Source organism: Neopelma chrysocephalum, unplaced genomic scaffold, assembly GCF_003984885.1.
Source record: "Neopelma chrysocephalum unplaced genomic scaffold, ASM398488v2 Primary Assembly neopelma1_63, whole genome shotgun sequence".
Classification (NCBI taxonomy): Eukaryota; Metazoa; Chordata; class Aves; order Passeriformes; family Pipridae; genus Neopelma; species Neopelma chrysocephalum.
In genome coordinates this window covers 11,111,810-11,132,311 of record NW_020897720.1, presented here as the reverse complement: position 1 = coordinate 11,132,311, position 20,502 = coordinate 11,111,810, and the positions used below count along the sequence as shown (strand labels likewise).

Sequence of the window (20,502 nt, the reverse complement as noted above, 5' to 3'; positions counted from 1 at the left end):
AGATTGTGAAAACAAGATTTCAGAGTTATCTGCCGTGTGCAGGCTACTGTAAAAAAAGGACAATATTAAAAGCTGATCTTGTAAAACCCCAGCAGCCAACATCAGCTTTTTACATATGCACATTTGGTCTACAAGGAAACGTATTCAAATTCATAGAGAAACAAATGGTTTTGCAAACACAAAGCACTCGTCAGCTAAACAGGTAGAGTTGGTATAAAGGAAGAGTAACAGAAATGGCAAATGCCAGATGTCTGAATTCAACAGTATGCAAAGCTCTTTTGTCCTTTCTGATGCTGTAACATATCCTGGAACAGCCCAAACCCACGCAGAGCTGTGTACAAAAGGCACAAAACCCAAGGCAGAAGATAAACTTCACGCTACAGCAGCTGAAACCGATGAAAGACAGATCTGTTTGCAAAACTGGAAACACAGTTTAGTCTGATACACTGGTCATATTATGAAAGGATTTTATAAATCTAGAGCCAACAGCAATCTATAATGCAAATATATTTTTGCTTTCAAATGCCAAGAGTGTAAGAATCATTGGCTACTAAAAATAGTTGGGATAAACAGTCATTTTTTTGAGATATAAACAAACAATTTATTTGCATAATAGCTCAGAAAACATTACAGTTCGTAAGAGCAATTCAAATGAAGTGTCCTATATTTTTTTGCTTTTAAAGAAGTGAGTTCAGTGAGCACAGACTGTGAGATTTCAGCAGAAGATTCACCACAAAAAATATCCAGTTCAACCTATTAGCTGGAAACAAAACGTCTTTTCAAGCACTCTCAGCTTAACATAGCTGAGGCTAAATTCTGTAACGAAGGAGATTCAGAGAGCTAAAGATGTTTTCTGAAACAAGAAAGACAATCTTCTGCTTGCCTAAAGAAAACTAGTGCAGATGAATCTATACCGTGGCAGACGTACAGGAAGTCGTTGCATCTCTTAATTTGGACAAGAAGTGCCTCTCCCTGTTCCCCTGGAAGGAGGGTGGGGAGCCAGATAGCAGCACATCCTTTTCACAATTGTTTTTCAAGGCTGTATCAGACGTTTCAGACATGGAGGGCTATTTGCTGTACTTTTGCACTTTTGCTTTTGTTTCATACGAGCATCAGGGAAAATCTGAAATACAGGTGCCCAAAGCCAAATTTTATGGAGTACTTTCTTCCATTACCCTGACATCGTTACTTGAATCCCTTTGGAAATTGCTGGCTAGCACTGATCCACACACGCTGTTTTGGAGCACTGGTGATTGCCATCATAAACAGCATCAACCATAAAAAGAGCATGTTCATGCCCACTGCACTTTTGCAGCTTCTCTTTCTAATCTTATTTTTTAAAAGGAATTAAAAGGGAATTTAAAAGGAATTTCTGAAAATGTTACAGAACCACAACATGGCACATGTGCCACCAACCTCAATGTCCTCTGTTAAGACAAAAGCAGCTTAATGCACACTTCCCTCTTGTCCTGAACATTTCCACTTAAAAACATGGTAGGTGGAAAGCACCAGCAAGACCGTGATAGGGAGTTTCTCAAGCCCTGAAAGCTAAAAATCCCATCCTTCTCAGGCGTGGTACATCCTTTTGAAAATGCCATTTAATAAATGGCCACAGTTCCACAGAATCCCCTCAAACTGCCAAAGATAACTCTGAAAGTAGATACTATGACCAACATAAAATTACTTTAAATATATGAGATTATGAAAAACAGTAATTCTATGTAGGGTTTGCTTCAGCGCAATCATGCTCAAAACTATGATATGAAGTGAAAACAAAAATGGCCCCAAAAATAAAGCTATTACAGAGAAAAATTATAAAAGCCACAAAGGGCACCTTGAATAAGGAAGCAGCATTACCCAAAGTCTGTTATATAGTTCAGTTTTACAAAAATTCACGTAGGCACCTTGAAATCTGCACAGCTTGAAAATTTTCAGCTTAAAAAGCAACAGAGAAATCAGTAAGAGATAACAGAAACTGCATCTGTGGGAAAAGAAGTACAAAATTTTCTACCACAGTAGAGATCAAAGTCTCTCCCAGCTATGGACAGAGCTCTGAAATGTTACTGGATAAAGCAACAGAATTAGGAAACAAGATATTAAGAGATTAAAGCTTTCCAGATATAGACCAACAAACACCACTCAAATGCTTACAGCATGTTATTCCTGACAAGGTGTATTCAGTATATCCTGATGAAAATTTAACAGCTGACAATATTAATTCAGCACTACTTAAGTAGTACAAAAAATCTGGTTGGCTTAGATAAATCTGAACTGAGTGTCTGCAAGTCACTTCAGATTTATTAAAAAGCCACAACCCACTTTTCTTTACATTAGCATCCTATCACACCACACAAATGTTAAGTAATCTTTTCACTTTGAACTAAAAATTCATAAACAATAGTGAAATGTGATATTTTCTGCTTGTCTTTTCAATATACCTAATACATGATTTTCAGAGTGGAAGTCTTGCCATCAGGTTCACCCTTCTTGCATAGTGAGCTGGCTAAAATAAAACATCTGCTGTACAGCTCAGGTGCCAGGCACATCAGTGGGCATTGTAAGGGACACAGATAAACAGAATCATTGACAGCTCTATGTTATCCTGTTATCTATGCTCCAGTGCCCAAAGTCCAACTAAAATCTAGAAGACATGGGCTCGCAAGTATTAGCTGGATGATCATAGAATCATTTAGATCTAGAACCATTTTAGAACTATTCAGGTTGGAAAAGACCTCTAAGATCATCAAGTCCACTGTTGTGTTCACTACTAACCCATGTCCCCAAGTGGTACATCTACAAGTCTTTTAAATCCCTCCAGGGATGGTGACTCCACCACTGCCCTGGGCAGTCTGGTTCAATGTTTGACAACCCTTTTGGTGAAGAAATTTTTTCTAATATTGAATCTAAACTTCCCCTGGCACAACTTGAGCTGTTTCCTCTCATCATGTCGCTTCTTACCCGAGAGAAGAGACCAACTCCCACCTGGCTACAACCTCCTTCCAGGGAGCTGCAGAGAGTGAGAAGGTCCCCCTGAGCTTCCTTTTCTCCAGACTGAGCCTCCCCAACTCCTGCAGCTGCTTCTCATCAGATTTGTGCACCAGACCCTTCCTCAGCTCCACTGTCTTCCTCTGGACACACTCCAGCGCCTCAACAACTTTCTTGTAGTGAGGTGCCCAAAGCTAATGTTACTTGCCAGAACAAAAAGCAATTTCACATTAAATTATTCTAAAACAAATCACTTGCACAGAAAAAAAACATGATCAGAAGTCACTCGTGTAATTTCAGAAGATAAAAGTGTCCAGAAAGCCATCTAAGTATGTTTCCCTATAGGTGTGCTACTCTTCCACCTTATTTGAAACATAAGCTATTTACTCTGCCTCTCCTTTCTTCATGTCTATCTATGTACCATGTGTTAGCAAAAACCCAGTTTTCTGTTAGAACTGGCAGCCTGCTGGGTTAAAGAGCTATGTACTATATGTTGCTGTAAACATCTAAACATCTCCCATCTTCTGTAAGCCCCAGCACCACAGAAGAACCTCTTTACAGAAGGATCAGCTGCAATTAAAGTATCTACCATTAGGCTCACGTTTGTTTTCAGCTCCAGGAGAGCTTCAGTTTCCTTCTGCAGAACACACAGGACTGTTCAACTTGTATAACTGTTTCTCCTGGACCATTTTTTATAATTCAAGAGCCCTTCATGCCGAAGGACTAAAGTTTGTGACAGCATTTTAGGGATTCATGTGGAAAAAAATAGTTAATAATGCAACAGATCCAACCAAGCTCCCTCAAATACTGAAGAAGTAGTAGCAAGCTCACATTAACACAGCAACATTACATTCCTCCTCCTCTTTTCCAAGTGCTTTACCAAGTTTTTAGCCTTCTCCCTATACAAGGGAGAGCCATTTTGTGGAAAAAAAAGAAATTATTAGGTCAGCTGTCAGAGGCTTTGCCAGAAGTGCTCACCTGCCAGAATGCAGTCTCCTAGTTCTGAACCACAGCTGGGTTTGCTCCCTCTCATACACCGTGTGTTTATGCTGCTCTTGCACTGCTTAGAACACAACAGTGACTTCAGCCAAGGTTGCTGCACTGGCTGTTATCAGACTTTGTCCCCTTTTCATGGAAATATCCCACTCCCTGGGCATTAACCATTTAATTCCATGGGGTTTCTTTTCCTCTTCCTTTTTTTTCTTCTTTTTAAAGGTCAGATGTCTTGCTATTGATTGGATCTTAGCTAATACTAAGATCTCTCTGTACTCTCTGAGCCCAGCACCAGTTGCCAGAGTTGGTCTGTCTCAGCTACACATACAGAAATCATTTTAAAGTCTGACCTTCAATCACTGTAATACAATAACTGGAGAGACACCATCAGTATTTTGAGGGGCAGCAGATCAAGAGGCTTGTTGGGAGCAAAACCAGCACATGGGAGGGTGCAGTGCCATGCAGCCTGAACCCCAAAGCATTCCCTCCTCCAGCATCACTGCCCAGGCAGGTGCTGCCATAGCACACCTGACTGGTAAAATAAGACAGCTCTGTGCAACAAATTAATTATACTCCTGTGATAAAATTTCCAGAAAATGAATTCAGCTGGGAAATCTACAGAAGCAACACAGCAGTGCTGATTGATTCTTATTTCAAGGAAGGGTACTAGTTATTTGCAGTCCCATTAGGGCTTAATACATTCAATAGACATATTTTCTTTCCATGCATTATTACTACTTGTCTTATTAGCAATACAGTCCCTATTCAAGCCAGCCATAATTTCCACTTTTTAAAAGTTGTGTCAATGAGTCAATGAGTTATGTACAACGACATTTTATTTTCAATAGCTCTTTCAGGTAATTGCTTTGACTAAAGCTGGCTTTAGCACCAAAAGAAACTCTTGGAATAAGAGGTAATCTTGTTTCAGGGAAAAAGTTAAACAAAAGAAAATCACTGAAGCTTAGAAGAGTCCTGTAATAGTTCAGATTTAATCTTGTTAGCTCAGTAAGTATTACAATTATGGCTAAAAACTCCAATACATAACCTCCACTTTTTCTATCAATTAATGACTAGCTGGATAGTGAGACCAATGGTAAAGGATGGATGCATGGCACAAGATTTTTCTTCCTCTACTCTACTGATATATTCACTTGTTGCATTTTCCTAAACCTTAATGGGCCAGAAATTCTGTCTGAATGCTACCTAAAGCTCTGCAGTTACCAGGAAACTGGCATTTTAAACCTTCTGCAGCTAAAACTTGTTCACACAACATGTTTATGAAGTGTCAGATGTGACAGAATGCTGTAGTTACAGCACCACACAACCTCCATTCCTAACACTGAGCCAACATTGTTTCTTCCCCACTTTCACTTTTTTCTAACATGTTTTTCCTCAAATTCTCAGCCTCCTTACCCAGCCCCAACCCTAACACCCCTTCAGGAGATCTTCCCTTCCTATTAATTCTTTCTCCAAAGCAGCTTTTCTACAACCATCATGTCCCCACACACCCTTTAAACTTCCTCTCCTTCCACCCCCCTCACCCCCTTGTTCCTGATCTATTGGCTCAGTGAATCTTAACATTTTCAAGTTTGTCTTTGAGTTTGCTGCTATTTCTCTTCCTATCAGCCCCATCTCTAGTCCTGACCACCCTGCCTGCTTCCCTGCTACCCACTTCTCACCTCCCAGCAAGGTGTGACCACCCATGAGGGAACTCACCAGCACACAGGACTGACATTTCCAGTGCTCCAACTGGAATCCAAGCACAAAACAAGCAATAACACAAACTCAACAGTCACAAAGAGTTCTGTTCCCCATGGAGAACATTTTTGAGGGAACTAAGTCACAAAGCATTGCAGGAACCATTTGAGTTTTCAGTGGCTTCTAAATTGGTTTGCCATGGCAAGAGGAATAAGCCTGACACTTCCAGGTCTCCATCACAACTGGTGTCAGGCACCCAATACCAAAGAAGTTTAAAAGCAGAGGTCACTGGAGTGGCACAGGACTGAACACCTACATGGTGCATGTACAGATAATGCCATGAGGACCCAGGCAGCTGCTGGGAGAGGATTGGGCTGAAACGACCTGGAAGTGTTCAAGGCCAGGGTGGATGGGGCTTTGAGTAACCTGGTCTAGAGGAAGGTGTCCCTGCCCATGGCAGGGGGGTTGGAAGATGATTTTAAGGTCCCTTTCAACCGAAACCACTCTGTGACTCTATGAAATGTCTGGTTGTACAAAATCACAAATAACAGAGTAAGGGACTGAGGGAGAAGGGCTCAGAAACCTCACAAAGAGATACTACAAACCTGAACTAAACCATCAGAAAAGCTGCATCAGGCTGTGAAGATGCATTTCACTATTCTCCTTCCACACAAAACCACAGGAGCATTTTTGTCTATTATCTGCAAGCATTCATATCTGGAAGCTTTTTAAAATGCTCTTCTAATAAGAAATTAAGTCAAGAAAAACGATTAACAAGTCAGAGGAGGTAAGAAAAAGAACTAGAAGTGGAAGAACGGAAGGGAGACTAATAGAGAAACTGAGCTGCTATCGTGCATTTAATGCTCTTGGAAAAATGTGCACACACAGGTGCTGTATGTTCACCCAGCAGCCAACTGTGACCAGCAGCTCGCTGGAGCTGCACTTTCAGAAGGCACATTCACAAGGGGTCACGCCAATTACCACAACAGCACTTCCAGGGGAACGCTGCTTTTGAAAGCCCCTATCAGTTTCATACGAGGGTCTATAAAAAGAACAGGGAAAGAGTTTTAATACGTGCATTAACATGACAAGGTTGGGTTTCATGAAAGAAATTGTGCTGAAGAAACGCGAGAAGTGATCGACTGCGTCATTCTGCACAGATATAAAGGATGGGTGATCACACGGGACTGGCATCTTCTTTGAGAAGTAGTATATAGAATATTGGGCATATTCAAGAATGCAAGTTAAAAAACACTGCAGAACAGAACACTTAAAATCACAGGTTGTGCTACTGCAAATGGTAACATGGTCTGTAGCAGATCATTATTCCTACATCTTGGATTAATAAATTAATTTATTTCCCTTCAGGCAATGAATAGGGATGTAAGAAGATGTCCCATCACTGGAAGTGTTCAAGGGCAGGTTGGATGGAGCTCTGAGCAACCTGGTCTAGTGTCAGGTGTCCCTGCCCATGGCAGGGGATTGGAATGAGATGAACTTGAAGGTCCCTTCCAACCCAAACCATTCTGTGATTCTTAACAGAGCATGCAAAAATATGATATTAAGGACATTTCAGCTCTAAAATAGTCTGTACCCTCAAGGTGCTGACAGATCACCCTCATTTACGGAAATTTCGAAGGACAGGCTATAATTGGGTGAATGCTTGACATCAAAGCAGTTTCAAACTCAAGGTATCTTCAAACATAGTTGTTAACAACATTTGTAGAGTCCTTTTCTTCTGAGGATAAGTGAGAACAGGAGTAGAGCATTTATTGCTCTAACAGCAGTGGCTGGAAACTACTCGTGTTTAGAGCTATTAGAAAAAATATTTTGTAAACCAGTTCTACAGTAATATAAACAGGCTGATAAAAAGACATTAGAGCAATTACTTTCTGCAAGACTGCATCATCTTTTATCAAATTTACACATAAAAAAAGCAGAAGATGTTCAAGAACAGCTTAACTAAAAGCATAAAATAATACAATCTTTCTTACCACATGAAATATTTTTAAACCACAAGAAGCACCTCAGCAAAATTAAAATAAAATGTACACTATATAACAACCTACACAGAACAATTCAGAATATCTCAAAGGAAGACAACTGCTGCTGTGCTTGCTTTAAGTCTTCTGTTGTGAAACAGAAGGACAAAACTGAACCCCCCCAACAACTGATGACAAAGTTTTAACGACTGACTGCACCGTGTCAAAACTGCAGCAATTCAGGTCTGCGGTTTCACAGCTCCTGCTGCGCTTTCTCGCTAAAGTTATTCATCGTAATGCTTAACAGTAGGTATAAAAAAACTGTTTATGGACTGCTCAGAATTTTATTTAGCTCTTCTCCCATTACTAGCAGCCTGTGAAAATGCTGTCACAGCCTCCCTCAATGTTTTAATCACAGCTTAGTGAAGATCATATCAGAAGAAAGCAGAAAATGTTACACAAGCAGACTAAAAAGAAATTAATATTAAAAGTTTTCCTCGACAAATAATGCAACTCAAAAAATAAAGTGCTTTGATACCTTGACTGTATTAAAAGGCAGCAGTTTTAAGACCTGTAAAAATATTACTTGCAATAAGAGTGTTTACATGCCTAAAAGTTTCAGGATAGATTCCTGATTTCATGGGGGGTGCAAGTGAGGAATACCAGGAAGCAGAAGAAAGACCGAGCACAGTTGATGATAGCTGACTCCGAGAGCATGGTGAAGGTATGAAGTACAAATGAAAATCGTTTTACAGTATATTTCCTCAACGATTTCTGCTTCCATACTCTTCCTCCCAAAAATCTGCCCCATTAATATATCCTAGTTACACTTTGTAAAGCTAATGAAAGCAAGCTTCAGTGAGACTGGCAAGCACCTGCTGATGCACAGCCTGATCCATCCAGACCAGAAGGTTACAGAGGCTGCCTACCAGGATGCATTTGTTCTGAAGAAGCATCAAAGTATTCCTGATCTTATGATTTGGCAAATTCTCTAAAGCTTCTAATAATATAGTAGTTTTGTGTTGTCAGTTCCTCTAAACCACTCTTAACATTCACCACTTAGACTCTAGTTTTAACTGACTACAATATTTCACTTAATACATTATTCAGATGTTTACTGTCCAGGAGACAGGTTGGGACCACTGTGATCCATCAAGTGGTCTATTTCTTAAAGATGGCAGTTTAGATAACGTCAAGGAGGATTTTCAAAATAAGATTCTATTAAAACTACACCATTACCACTGAAGAAACTGGTTTCATTTCAGGCAGAAATCACAATAGTCTCAGTTGTTCAAATTACCGTTCTCTATAAACCCCAATATTTGTCAAAGAAAAACCCCAACTGACTGACAACAGCTTCACTTAATTAAAAGAAAACTTATTTGGAAGCTCTGCCCAGTGTTCAGTACTGCAAACAAGAGCATTTTGGGCTGGCTATGAGAGTAACAACTTGATGGCTTCAGTCGTTCCAGGTCTGGATGGGCAGCTTAAACAGCGCTTTTAGGAATTGCACACTGAACAATCGTGACTTCACACAGCTGCCAAAGCCATCCAGATGCACGTCTCGCGGTGCGATGGCTATGCAGCTGTTCTAAGATTCACGGCAACGCTGTTCCCAAATACTATCAACTATCGCTACCGACTGTCTGTAATTAGTTTAGGAATAACACCTTCACCCGCTCAATACGCCCAGCGTACTGGGATCCGCGCTGGAAAGCACATTATGCTTTGCCGAGCCGTTATTCAAGCCAGCACTCTCAGACCACGGATTTATTTTATTTTCCTCTGGGCAGGCTCTTCCTCCCGGTCTGTCAAGAGCTCTCGAGGAAAGCCTTGCCCAGCCCAGGCAAAGGCCAAACCACCCGGCAGCGAGCGAGGGGAAGCGTTACCTCCGTTGATGGGGACGGGAGCCACCAGCAGCCCCTTGACCTCCACCTTGGGGGAGTCCTGCCCGTAGCGGCCGCGGTCGATCCGCAGCAGCGTGGGCCCGCCGCGCTCGGGGCTCAGCACGGTCACGTTGATGAGCGCGGTGTAGTACGCCTGGCTCGCGTTGTCGGCGCCGGCCGGCCGGACGCGGCCGTGCCACAGCAGCAGCGGCAGCAGCAGCAGCACGGAGGAGCCGCCGTTCCAGTGCTGGCGAGCCCACCGCCAGCTCATCTTCGACTCCCTTCGAGCCGACGGCCGTCACCGGTTGCCACCGCCGCTCCCCCGAGCCCCGCACGCCCGGGTGTGTCCTATCCCATCTGACAGCCCGGGAGCGAGGAGAGACCAAAAGCAGGCGGAGCGGGGAGGAGAGCTCGGGCTCATGCCATGGGAGGAGCCAGGGGAGTCATGGCAGGTCCTAGCCGAGTGCGATCCGCCGCCGCTGCTCCCACGGGATGCTGCTCGGGGGCAGCCGCGCTCCGCCGGTCCCTCGGGGCTCCGCCGGTCCCTCAGGGCGCCGCGCTCATGCCGCCCGCCCACCGCTGCCCAAGCCGGGCGAGGGGAGGGGAGGGGAGGAGGCGGGGGCGGCTCCGCGGCCCCCTCCCCGCGCAGCCCCGGGGAGGCCGCCGGGAGAAGCCGCCGCCGCTGCCGCCTCAGCCGCGCTCGCACAGACCGCGGGGCTCGCCTCGGGCTCGGCCCGCCGCGCCGCCTCGCTTCGCCTCGGGGCTCGTCGCCGCCTCAGTGCGGCGGGAGGCGCAGCCCGGTGCCCAGCCCGGCGGCAGCAGCCCGCGCCCGTCGCTCCATTCCCGGGGGCGGCGGGGCCCCCGCTCTGTCCCGCGGCTCCGCCACCGGCCCCGCGCCCGCGCCTCGACTGCAGCCCCGCGCTCCGCGCTCTGCGCAGGCGCCGCACGCCCCGCCCCGCGCCACGAGGGCGAGAGGCGGGGCTGGGGCCGGGGCCACGCCCACGGGGGCGGGGTAAGGCTAAGCGGGCGGGGCTCTGTGGTATGACGTCATCGCGGGCGTAGCCATGGTGGAGGTGGGAGACAGGGATGGGGTCCAGAGACCCACAGTTCCATAAGGAATTAGATCACAGAATGAGTTAGGTTGGGAAAGACCTCTGAGGTCGTCGAGTCCAACCTGTGACCGAACAGCACCATGTCAACAAGGCCATGGCACTGAGTGCCACACGTCCAGTCTTTCCTTAAACACCTCCAGGGATGGTGGTTCCACCACCTCCGTGGGCAGCCGGTTCGATGTCTAATCAGCCCTTCTGTGAAGAAATTCTTCCTAATGTCCAACCTAAACCTCCTTTGGCAAAGAGACACATAAGGGCTCCCATGGCTCCTCAGCGACTTTTCAGAAAAATACTTCCAGCTCAGGAGCACTGACCATCAAAAAGATACAAGAGAGGGTTTAAAAGTATGTCTGAAATGGGCTGTATGTGTGAGAAGGAGGTGGGGTGTGTTCAGTCTGTCCAGGTGGCCCTGAAAGGGCTCTTGGGGCAGGAGCAGCACAGCCTGTGTGTCAGGATTGGGTCACTCCTGCCCAATTTGGAGTTACTCGCTTCTGCTGTACGAAAATGGGAAATTGTACAAACACTCAAATGTTGTTAATAAGTACTAATCCCATGAAATACTGTAAAACAGGACTTGATAAATTATTCTCTTTAACTAACTTAGTCTTAAGGATTTCGGCCTCTTTAGAGATGTAACAAAATAATGTAATTGCCTTCTTGGATTTTGAAAGGCAAACTATCTGAAAATTAGTAATGGCAAAGAGGACAACTACTCAGGCAGGACTGTGAGTTAGGTTATTTTCTGTTTCTGAATGAATAGCTGTCCTGCTGTTCTTTTGAGATATGGTCTCCTCAGTGACTTCCCCAGCTGCTCAGGGAGTCCCTCAGATAAGCCTGGTGTTTGGCTTGTGCATCTTATTGAACAGTTTTCTTCTGGAAGGTTTTGTAGTTTATCCATTTGTGATGCACTTGGTCACACATGCACATAAGATAACACCGTCGAAGCACAGTCTATTTATTTCGCTGAGATGCAAGTAGTGGGTCTAATCCTGCCCTTGGGGAGACCTGTTCCATTCCCAAGGAAAGCAGCAGGCTGGCAAACCTGCATCTCGGAGCAGAATGGATCTGTGGACTCTGCTAAAGGCACATGTGCCTCTGTAAAATCCTCTGAGAAGCTGTTTCTGAAAAGCTCTATAGAAATGTCAATACAATCCAGGAAATGTTTCTGAAGCAGCAGCGGAATGTTCTGCTTACATTTTTTTAAAATTTAATTTTGCTATTCTTGGTAAATGCTGGGTGAGGAACTACACGCCATCAATAGCCTTCTCTTTTCACCCAAACTTTCACCCCAGCCAGAGGGCGAGAATTGTGTCAGACACACTGATACTGCACTGTGCAGAACATGTTTTGGAGCTGTTCTTGCTTTGATTTCTCAGCATTAAGAGCTCTGCATCATTCTGATGCAAAGTCATGTGCTTTATTGCTGAAATGTCCTTAGAAGGAGCCAGGGAGTGCTGGGAGCCTGAAAGATTCTTCACTGTTACTACACTGACCTTTGGAGAAGAACCTCAGAGCACTTTTGAAAAGCATCGATGAAACATTTGTTGGCCATGTTAGCAGGAAAACAAGGGGCCAAGCCAGCAAATTCCCAGTTCTCTTTGCTAAGCACAAGAAGCAGCTGCTTTTTATTTTGGTCTGTCTGGTTCCCTGTGGGCTGTGTTTCTGCTGGGGAGACGTGGTCTGCCATGCTCCATTCCCTGTGGGAGGGCTTCCTGCTCGGTTCCATCCCCATCTCCATCCCTCCTCACGCAGCTGGGAGGCTGCTCAGTGCCATTTGCGGAGCCACGAGTGCTCGTCTGCTCCTCACCCACCTCCCAGCCTATGGACATCCCATGGATGGCCTGGGAGGCAGCCGAAGAGCAGCCAAACACTCATGGCTCCAGGAGAGAAGGCTCAGGAGAGGAGCAGCCTAGCAATGCGTGAGGATGCGCAAACCTGGGATATTTCATGAGCAGAGCAGCTTCAATCGCCTCGTTCCCCAGAGGGACAGGTCCTTGGATGGGGAGGGGAGATATAGAAGGTCCTTTTGGCTGCTTTCACCCCATGGTGGAGCTGGATGAAGGGATGGCAGTGGAGAGGCTGGAGCAGAGATGCCCACCCCGATTACCTCAGCCGTGCCTCTGCCACCGGCCGCTCCTCAGGGGACGTTATTTTAGGGAGACAAATGGCACTGACGCCTTCACAGGTCACCCCAGGGCTGAGGAGAGAGCTGTGACTGAGCGTTCCTTCCAGCCCACGGTGATATCTTAGGGGAAATGGTCATGATTCCATTAATATCCCCCCCCGGCAGCGAGCACCTCCCTCACAGCCGCCCTTGGCTGCGCTCCCAGCTGTGACGGGCCACGCGCCGCCCGCCATCTTCCCGCGCGGGGCCCGCGCGCGCCGCCGGGGGCAGGGCGCCACCTGCGGGCCGCCGGCGGCACCGCGAGGGGCTGCAACGGCACCGGGGGCGGGGGCGAGGGGGCTCCGGGGGCCGGCCCTGAGGAGAAGGGGGGGCCGGGGGGGGGGCGGGTTTGATGTTTGGAGCAGAAGCAGGGTCTGGGGGACCGATCACTGAGGATAAGGGGGTCCGGGGGGAGTCGGTGCTCAGAGAAGGAGGATTCGGGGGGTCGGTCCTGAGGAGAAGGGGGTCCAGAGGAGTTTGGTGCCCTGGGGAGAAAGGGGGGTCCGGGAGGGGTCGGTGCTCTGACAAGGGGCTCCTAGGGGTTTCTGGTCCTCCCAGCGTGGTGAAGAAGGGCGGGAGGGTCCGTGGGGGCCGGAGGGTCCCAGACCCCCAGGGCTGAGGTGACGGGGAAGGGTCACGGATCCGAGGCTCAGGGCTGGGTGCTGGGTGCTGAGTGCTGGGTGCTGAGTGCTGGGTGCTGGATGCTGGGTGCTGGATGCTGAGTGCTGGGTGCTGAGTGCTGGGTGCTGGGTGCTGAGTGCTGGGTGGTGAGTGCTGGGTGCTGGATGCTGGGTGCTGGATGCTGAGTGCGGAGTGCTGGGTGCTGAGTGCTGGGTGCTGAGTGCGGAGTGCTGGGTGCTGAGTGGTGAGTGCTGGGTGGTGAGTGCTGGGTGGTGAGTGCTGGGTGCTGGGTGCTGAGTGCTGGGTGCTGGATTCTGAGTGCTGGGTGCTGAGTGCTTGGTGCTGAGTGGTGAGTGCTGGGTGCTGAGTGCTGGGTGCTGAGTGCTGGGTGGTGAGTGCTGGGTGCTGTGCTGCTGGCTCCTGCCACTGAGCTTGGCCAAAGCGTATCCGGCTTCACCATGAGAAAAGACGGAGTTTCATCCTGGATGGAAACACCACAAAGGCCAGCTGTTTCCGAGAGGATGCAGGGAAATGCAAACGGGCACAAAAGTAAAAATAATAAACCCCTAAATGTGCTGATGGCTTGGCCGAGGCTGGGCTGCCCGGAGCTGCAGGGGCAGCATTGGCCCCAGGAACCAGAGAGCAGCTGCCAGTTATGACTTTATTCATTTTCACATTTAGATATTACAACAAAACTCTTAATGACAAAGGATAACAAGTACTATAGGAGGAGAGGAAAGGAAGCAGTGTTCTAACTGGTTTGATATATAACCGTGAACTTCCAGAGACGAGACTCAACGTGAGTTATAAACACTCACATATGCTCACTGGTAGGAAAACTCACGTGCAAACACCCACACACTCACACACAACACACTCACATACACACACACCACGCTTTGTACTCGCACATAACCCATGTTGTAGCCTACTTGCTTCGAAGGCAGCCAACTGAAACACTGAATGCTGCTGGAGCAACAACAGGTACCAGGTTAAAATATTGCAATATAAATGAAGTGTTACTTGATACACAGGTTTTTCTTCAGAGACACATGTATTCGCAAGTAGGGGACCCAACACTTTGTTTTCAGGAGGGAGGAATGTCCTCAACACCAACATTTTGTAAGAAAAAATGAGGCTGAGCATAGAACAGAAACAGTCATTTTAAAGGAAGGTGATGATGATAAATAGCTTAACTTCAATGTTGAGTTCCAGTAAAAAGCCCAAACAAAACAAAACAAAACAGAGAGTGCATTGTGAACAAGCAGGCACAATTACCGAGCCCTGGGTTTTAAAAGTTGAAATACTCCCTTGTTGCTGTGGAAAGACAGAAAACACTGTTGTCTCACATCTTAAAACCAAAACAGACCAGCTTCATTTCATGCTCATGCTTATCTGGAGACTGTAAAAATAAAAAGCCAGAAATAATGCAAGAGAGTGGGAAGGGTTATCAGGTTTGTACATCTAATTTTAGTATACTTTTAGAGAGCAAAAGTACAATTGTCTCAACAGCTCTTCAATATCCCACACTACAGTTCTTCATCATAGGAGTGTCTGAAGAGGAGCCAGCATTTGCTCCTATCAAGCTGCATTGTTCATGCAACGCTGTTGACACAGATACAATAGGATCTGATTCAACCCCCACCCATCGAGATGGTGCGAGACAGAGAAAATAAACTTCTGTGGACTTGAATGTTCAAAAATCAGATGTCACACCAGTGTTTTCCCCAGGGTGAAATAGGGGATCGTTAACAATGGCTCTAACGAAGTAACCCTTCTCCACAAGGATGCTTGTGAGCAATTTACAGCTAAACCTAGAGACAAAGTGCAGCTGTCCTGGCTGGATGGCGACAGTGACAATGAGCCTGGGCGCTCAGATGCCTCTGTCCCCCTTCTGCTGAGGAATTCTGCTGCTGTCCTGCAAGTTGGGCTTTGCTAGTACATATCTATCCCTCACATATGGACAAGGACTTGCAGCTACTTTGGAATCCTGTTTTTCAACTATTATTTTCTTTGTAGTCCTCTTTCTTGGGCCATTTCTCAGATGGGACTGTGTTTCCAGGCAGAGAACTCTTTGTGGAGCACTGGAAACAAGAGAGCCTGGGCACATCATCCACTGAGCAGCCTGAATTTAGCTCAGCCTGCCACCTTCCACCCATGTGAATGCCAGTGGAGACCTCCAGCAGCACAGGGCACATGCAACCTTCCTTCTGCCAAGGGAACCACCAGTTCGAAAACCAGGGCAAGATGAGGGCAGGAGAATTTGGTCTGGCCTACACCCCGTTGGCTGTCCTACTTCCTTGGCCTGGCTCTCCAGCATCTCCTGCCAGAGGATTCTTACTGAGTCACAACAATTACTTAGAGGTGCTTAAATTCCTGGCAACTTCAGGGGACACCAGTAGAAGTAAGGGAATTCATTGTCACATGTGGTTTTCAATTCCACATCTTGAGCCAGTTTGGCTCAAGCTGGTCCACTTTTGTGCCTCTTTTTTGCCATGGAAATCACAGCCATGTCATCCTGCTGACACAAAAAGGGAGGGGAACTGCGTGCTGCACAGGCTTAGAGAATCTGAATGACAGGCATGCTTTTCCCATGTGCTAAATAAATCTCCCCATTACACTTGTGCAGAGAACTATAATTAAGACTTGGCAACATCATCCGTAAGGACTCTCAGGCTTACGTCGGGAAACGCGCAAAACCCTCTGCTGGAAAAGAAATACAGTTTGGGAAAGCTGTACATCTGACAGGAAACACAGTTTTAAAAGTCCAAAGCCTTGGCTCTGTGACAGAGGTATGGCCTGCAAGCAGAAACTCCCTGGTGCTGAGATGCCCTGGTGCACGGAGCTCTGCCAGCCACGGGCATGTGGGAGAAGAGATGATGATAAGCTGTTCAGACGAGCCTCTTCACCCAGACTCCTGTGGCGATGATGTAACCATGCTCTGTGGCTGAGCTCTTGGATTGGGAGCAGGATGGAAAGAAGTAGGTGGGAAGTGGTGAGGCAGCAGCACAGAAATCTAGACAGAGGGGCTGTGGACGTTCCTCAGAGCTCTGAATTCACATGGTATCTTTTAGAAACAAAAGGCCCAAGTGATGAGTTCTTTTCTCAGCAAACATGTTCCTTAATCCCCCAGAGACAGGTATGCTGGCGGCTCTGCAACAGAAACTGGAGAAGAGCTCTCTGGGCAGGGAGTGCCTCCTTCAAATCAGGGAATTTGGGCAACAGGAAAGGTTGTGGTGCAGAACTGTCCATCCAGGAGAATCAGGGCTTGAGCCCTGGCCAGGTGCTGCCGCCCATGTGCTCAGTGATGCCAACACACAAGGGGATGCAACCCAGGCACCTCATTGCTGGAGCTCTGTTCCTTCCATTGTTTCCAAAACGCTTGCAGCAGCTTGAAAATAAACATTTCACTCCCTACCCCTTTGATCCTTTTCCTCCCAGCAAACAGCCCATTTTCACTCTGTTTGGAAGACAGATGAAATTAACCCAGCTTTCTCACTCGAGCAACAAATGATCTCAGCGCTGCTCTGGGAGAAGGGGAGGGCGAGAGCAGCAGACTTGTGAGTAACCTGCTCCCACCACAGATCATAAAAACCCTGTTTTGCACAGGGCCTGCAAAAAGAGTTGCAATTTATCTCACTGTGGGAGCACTTTAGCCATCAGCTGATGACCTGCTCAGCACTAGCTGTGTTGAGATGGCTAAAACAATCTCGGTGATAAGGCGGATTGGCAGGCTTCCCCCCAGCAGAGATGAGAGGGGTGTGGGTGTTGCTTGCAGAGGAGATGGAGAGGCTGGCACCTACTCAGAATGAGCAGCATGCACGAGCATTTACAAAGATCCCTTGGGATCTCTCAGTATACCTCTTTAAAATGTCCTGCTCTTGCTGCTAATACCACGAGGGATTTCTTCCCTTTGATTCTGCTCCGCAGCTCAGCAGCTGACATCATGAGGAGGGGAGGAGGAAGCAATCCAAGGAAAAACATTCAGGCTGCACACCAGGAAGAAACTTGAGACTAAGACAGATCTATTTATATCTGACCTGAAATGGGCTTTCTGAATGGGAAGCTGATCTGAGTGGAGGCTGGATGGCAGGCAGAAGGTGCCGTAGTGCTGAAAACAGGCACCCACTCGCCGGCAGAATGCATCTGTCCGAGCCGCAGGGAGAAGGAAACACGAGGAATCAGGGAGGTGCTCTCTGCAGTCCCGGCACGGGGAAGCTGCAGCTGGAGGTGCTGTATGAGCCATCATGCTGCGGTTCCAAGGACATCAGTGTTCCCCATCCGTTTGGGGTAGGTTCCCTGTTGGGTTTGGGCATAGATTGAAGGAGAAGCTCTGAGTGGCCCTGATGACGTGCCTGGAAGGTAAGAGGGGATGCCTTGGCAAGCGCCTCCAGGGCCTGGTGCCATTAGTACTGCTCGGAGAAGAAGGAAGCGTGGAGAGTGGGGGGACTGGCCCCCTCTCCAGGCGGGGTGCAGCTGCCGTCCTCAGAGTGTTCTGACAGCTCCCCGTATTCACTGTTGTAAAAAGTCTGGCCTCCGACTTGGGACCCGTACGACGGTCGACATCTGCCCCGCAGGTTCGACTGTTCCCCTGTTCGACTGGGCCCTTTACTGCTGTGAGGGAGAGAGAGACACAGGGAATCAATCTGGGCACTCCTAGAAAGCCTCTGTCCTGCTTAGAGACATCCCAGCTTCAGGAAATCTCATCTGCTAATGCACGGGTCAGAGACAGGGTCAGGAATAGACTTATACCTCCATTTCAAAGCACAAAGCCAGGCCTTGCTCTAAATCTAAGCACAGCCTACATGTTTTGTGACAAATCTGCACATAACCTGGTGACAGAGTTACTTCAGCTCTTCTAGTTACCTTTGGGATACCTGCCAGACACAGGGAAGGGCTGGGCCCCCAATGAGCAGGGAGAGACAAGAGACATTGCCTCAATTGCTTCTAGACCTGGCAGGAATAACAAAAACTGGTACAAACCAACAGCCAGGATGGGGGAAAGGAAATGAAGGAAGATGATGAAGATGACGTGGGAGGAAATCAGCAGCCCCATCTCAGCACCTACCAATACCAAGTGACTGGCAGGAAGCCACAAGAGCAAGGGCAGGGACACATTCAAGGAAAGGTTTAAGGGCAGAGTTTTCCAGGAGACAGGACACCAGGTGTAGGAGACAACAGGAACATGCCTTAGGGAAAAGAGGACAAGGACAAGAAGTAGGAGACAGCTTGATACAACAGCAGAGAGGCCACAGGTTTGTGGCTAATAGAAAAGATAATGACCAGTCTGATCTGATGTTGGGAGGCAGAGGAGGTGAGGAAGAGGCTTGGGACTGGCCTTGTCTACACATGAGCTGACATGGCTTGCTCAACACACTGTCACCAAGACAAGGTCCCAGCCTGCTCTGGCACCAGGCAGAGATAAGCTAGACAGGTTCTCACCCACTTTCCAAGCCTGGGACAAGGACATAGCCATTCATAACATCCTCAGCCCTGGGAGTGCCAGCTCAACCTGCCGGGTTCTGTATCGGCATGTGGGAAGTCCTAAGGCCTGTACCATCCCTTCACCACCACATCAGGGCCCTGTACCCCGTGGGTCAGGGCTCAGGGAGGGAGGGAGGTGGCAGCCACATAGTTTCCATCCATCCCACCTGCCACTGCTTGTACAAGCCCTGACACATTTCACCAGAAAATGCCAATAAACATTAACAGTTTCATTAACACCATCACTCTACTGTGCCTCATTATTTTAACAGATGTATTCTCATTGATGGGCACAGCTTAAATTTTTAAACCCTAGGAAGCAGCAGGCATGTCTGTTCTTTGTGTGTTTTGCCTCTCATTAATGAGTGCATGGACTTATCTGGCTCGGGGCCCACAGCTGAGGGCTCCAAGCAGTACAGCCTATGGGGAGACACCAAAGCTGCCTCCTGGTCTCACTGCATTTGGCAGCAGGGAGGTCTGAGTGGCTAGACTTAAGGAGTACCTGAATCCACCTTCTTTTCTGTGTCGGTTTTCTATCCTCTCAAATTCCTCAGATGCCAGAACCATCCCACTGTCTGTCTGATTGTCCTGGAAGGAAGCAACAGGAGTTATCAGTAACATCCCTGTCGACTGATCAGAGTGGGAAGGGAGGAGAAATAATTCAGAAAATGAGATTGTGTGTATGTGTGATGGGGAAAAAGAGGTAGGGACACTTTACCAGCATGCTGCATCTGATTTTCTTAGGTACCTTCCTGAAAAGCAGCACATAAAAGGGTAGGATTTCTGTGTGCAATTCAGTGTCACTTTTGGGGAAAAAAAAGAGTGCTCCCTGTCTGGAAGATGTATTACCATCCAATGTATGAGAGGTGAGGTTTTCCTCTGAGACTAAAGGTATGACCGAAGTTTTTCCACTACAGGAGATGTAAGTACCAGTCCAGTTCAGAGAGACCAGAGGCATCCCTACTGCACAGAGCCATGTGGGTCAAGATGCAGGGGGTGCAGGCAAGCACTCTGGGTTTACCTAGTCCTGGCTGGATTTCAGTGTGCTTAACCAGGCTATGTTCACAGATTTGAGAAGGGGGAAGAGCAGGCTCTTCTCTGAGGTCCTTTATAGTCCCCTTGTTCACAGATCTATCCTCCCCATTTCCCACTCAGGCAGTGTGAGCTGTGCTGCAGAGAAACCCCTGTGTGCCAGGTGGAGAAAGGAATGTGCACAGGACTTGATGGACTTAACAGGAATGACACAGACAGACTAACATGAGATAGGACTGATCTTCCTTCCACAGTCTTAACAGTAAAGTTGTCAGAAAACAGCTGAACCTTTCTTTGCCCCCCTCTCAACTCCACCCAGATGCTACTCACCGGGTGTGCCTTGTACATTGTGTGTGTCATGGGAAACTCTTCAAATGTCTTTATCCTGGATGGGCACCTGATCTGATTTCCTCCCGTCAAACAACCAGGGAACGAGACACAGTTGTAGTATCTGCAGACAGAAGCACAGTGTGTTCAGTAAAGCCAGCATTCAACGTCCTAAATGAGCAAGACCTGAACCCAACATCCTCACTGTGCAATCAAAG

General features: G+C 47.4%; 2 protein-coding genes across 6 annotated transcripts in view; both read right to left on the bottom strand.

Annotated features, from left to right (window-relative positions):
- RNF130 (ring finger protein 130) overlaps positions 1-10,214 on the bottom strand; it is a 53,783-nt gene extending 43,569 nt beyond the window's left edge. Inside the window, exon 1 of one of the 3 annotated variants that reach the window (XM_027682873.1) lies at positions 9,548-10,214. In XM_027682873.1, coding sequence (XP_027538674.1) covers positions 9,548-9,815 — 268 coding nt within the window. In that variant the 5' untranslated portion in view covers positions 9,816-10,214. The remainder of the gene's footprint in view (positions 1-9,547) is intronic. The other 2 variants (XM_027682871.1, XM_027682872.1) reach the window with 2 other exon arrangements.
- Positions 10,215-14,088: 3,874 nt separating this feature from the next.
- FLT4 (fms related tyrosine kinase 4) overlaps positions 14,089-20,502 on the bottom strand; it is a 58,099-nt gene continuing 51,685 nt past the window's right edge. The window contains exons 28-30 of one of the 3 annotated variants that reach the window (XM_027682868.1): positions 20,288-20,408; positions 19,428-19,513; positions 14,089-18,055 (exon numbers count right to left, since the gene is read on the bottom strand). In XM_027682868.1, the coding sequence (XP_027538669.1) occupies positions 17,848-18,055; positions 19,428-19,513; positions 20,288-20,408 (415 nt within the window). In that variant the 3' untranslated portion in view covers positions 14,089-17,847. The remainder of the gene's footprint in view (positions 18,056-19,427; positions 19,514-20,287; positions 20,409-20,502) is intronic. The other 2 variants (XM_027682869.1, XM_027682870.1) reach the window with 2 other exon arrangements.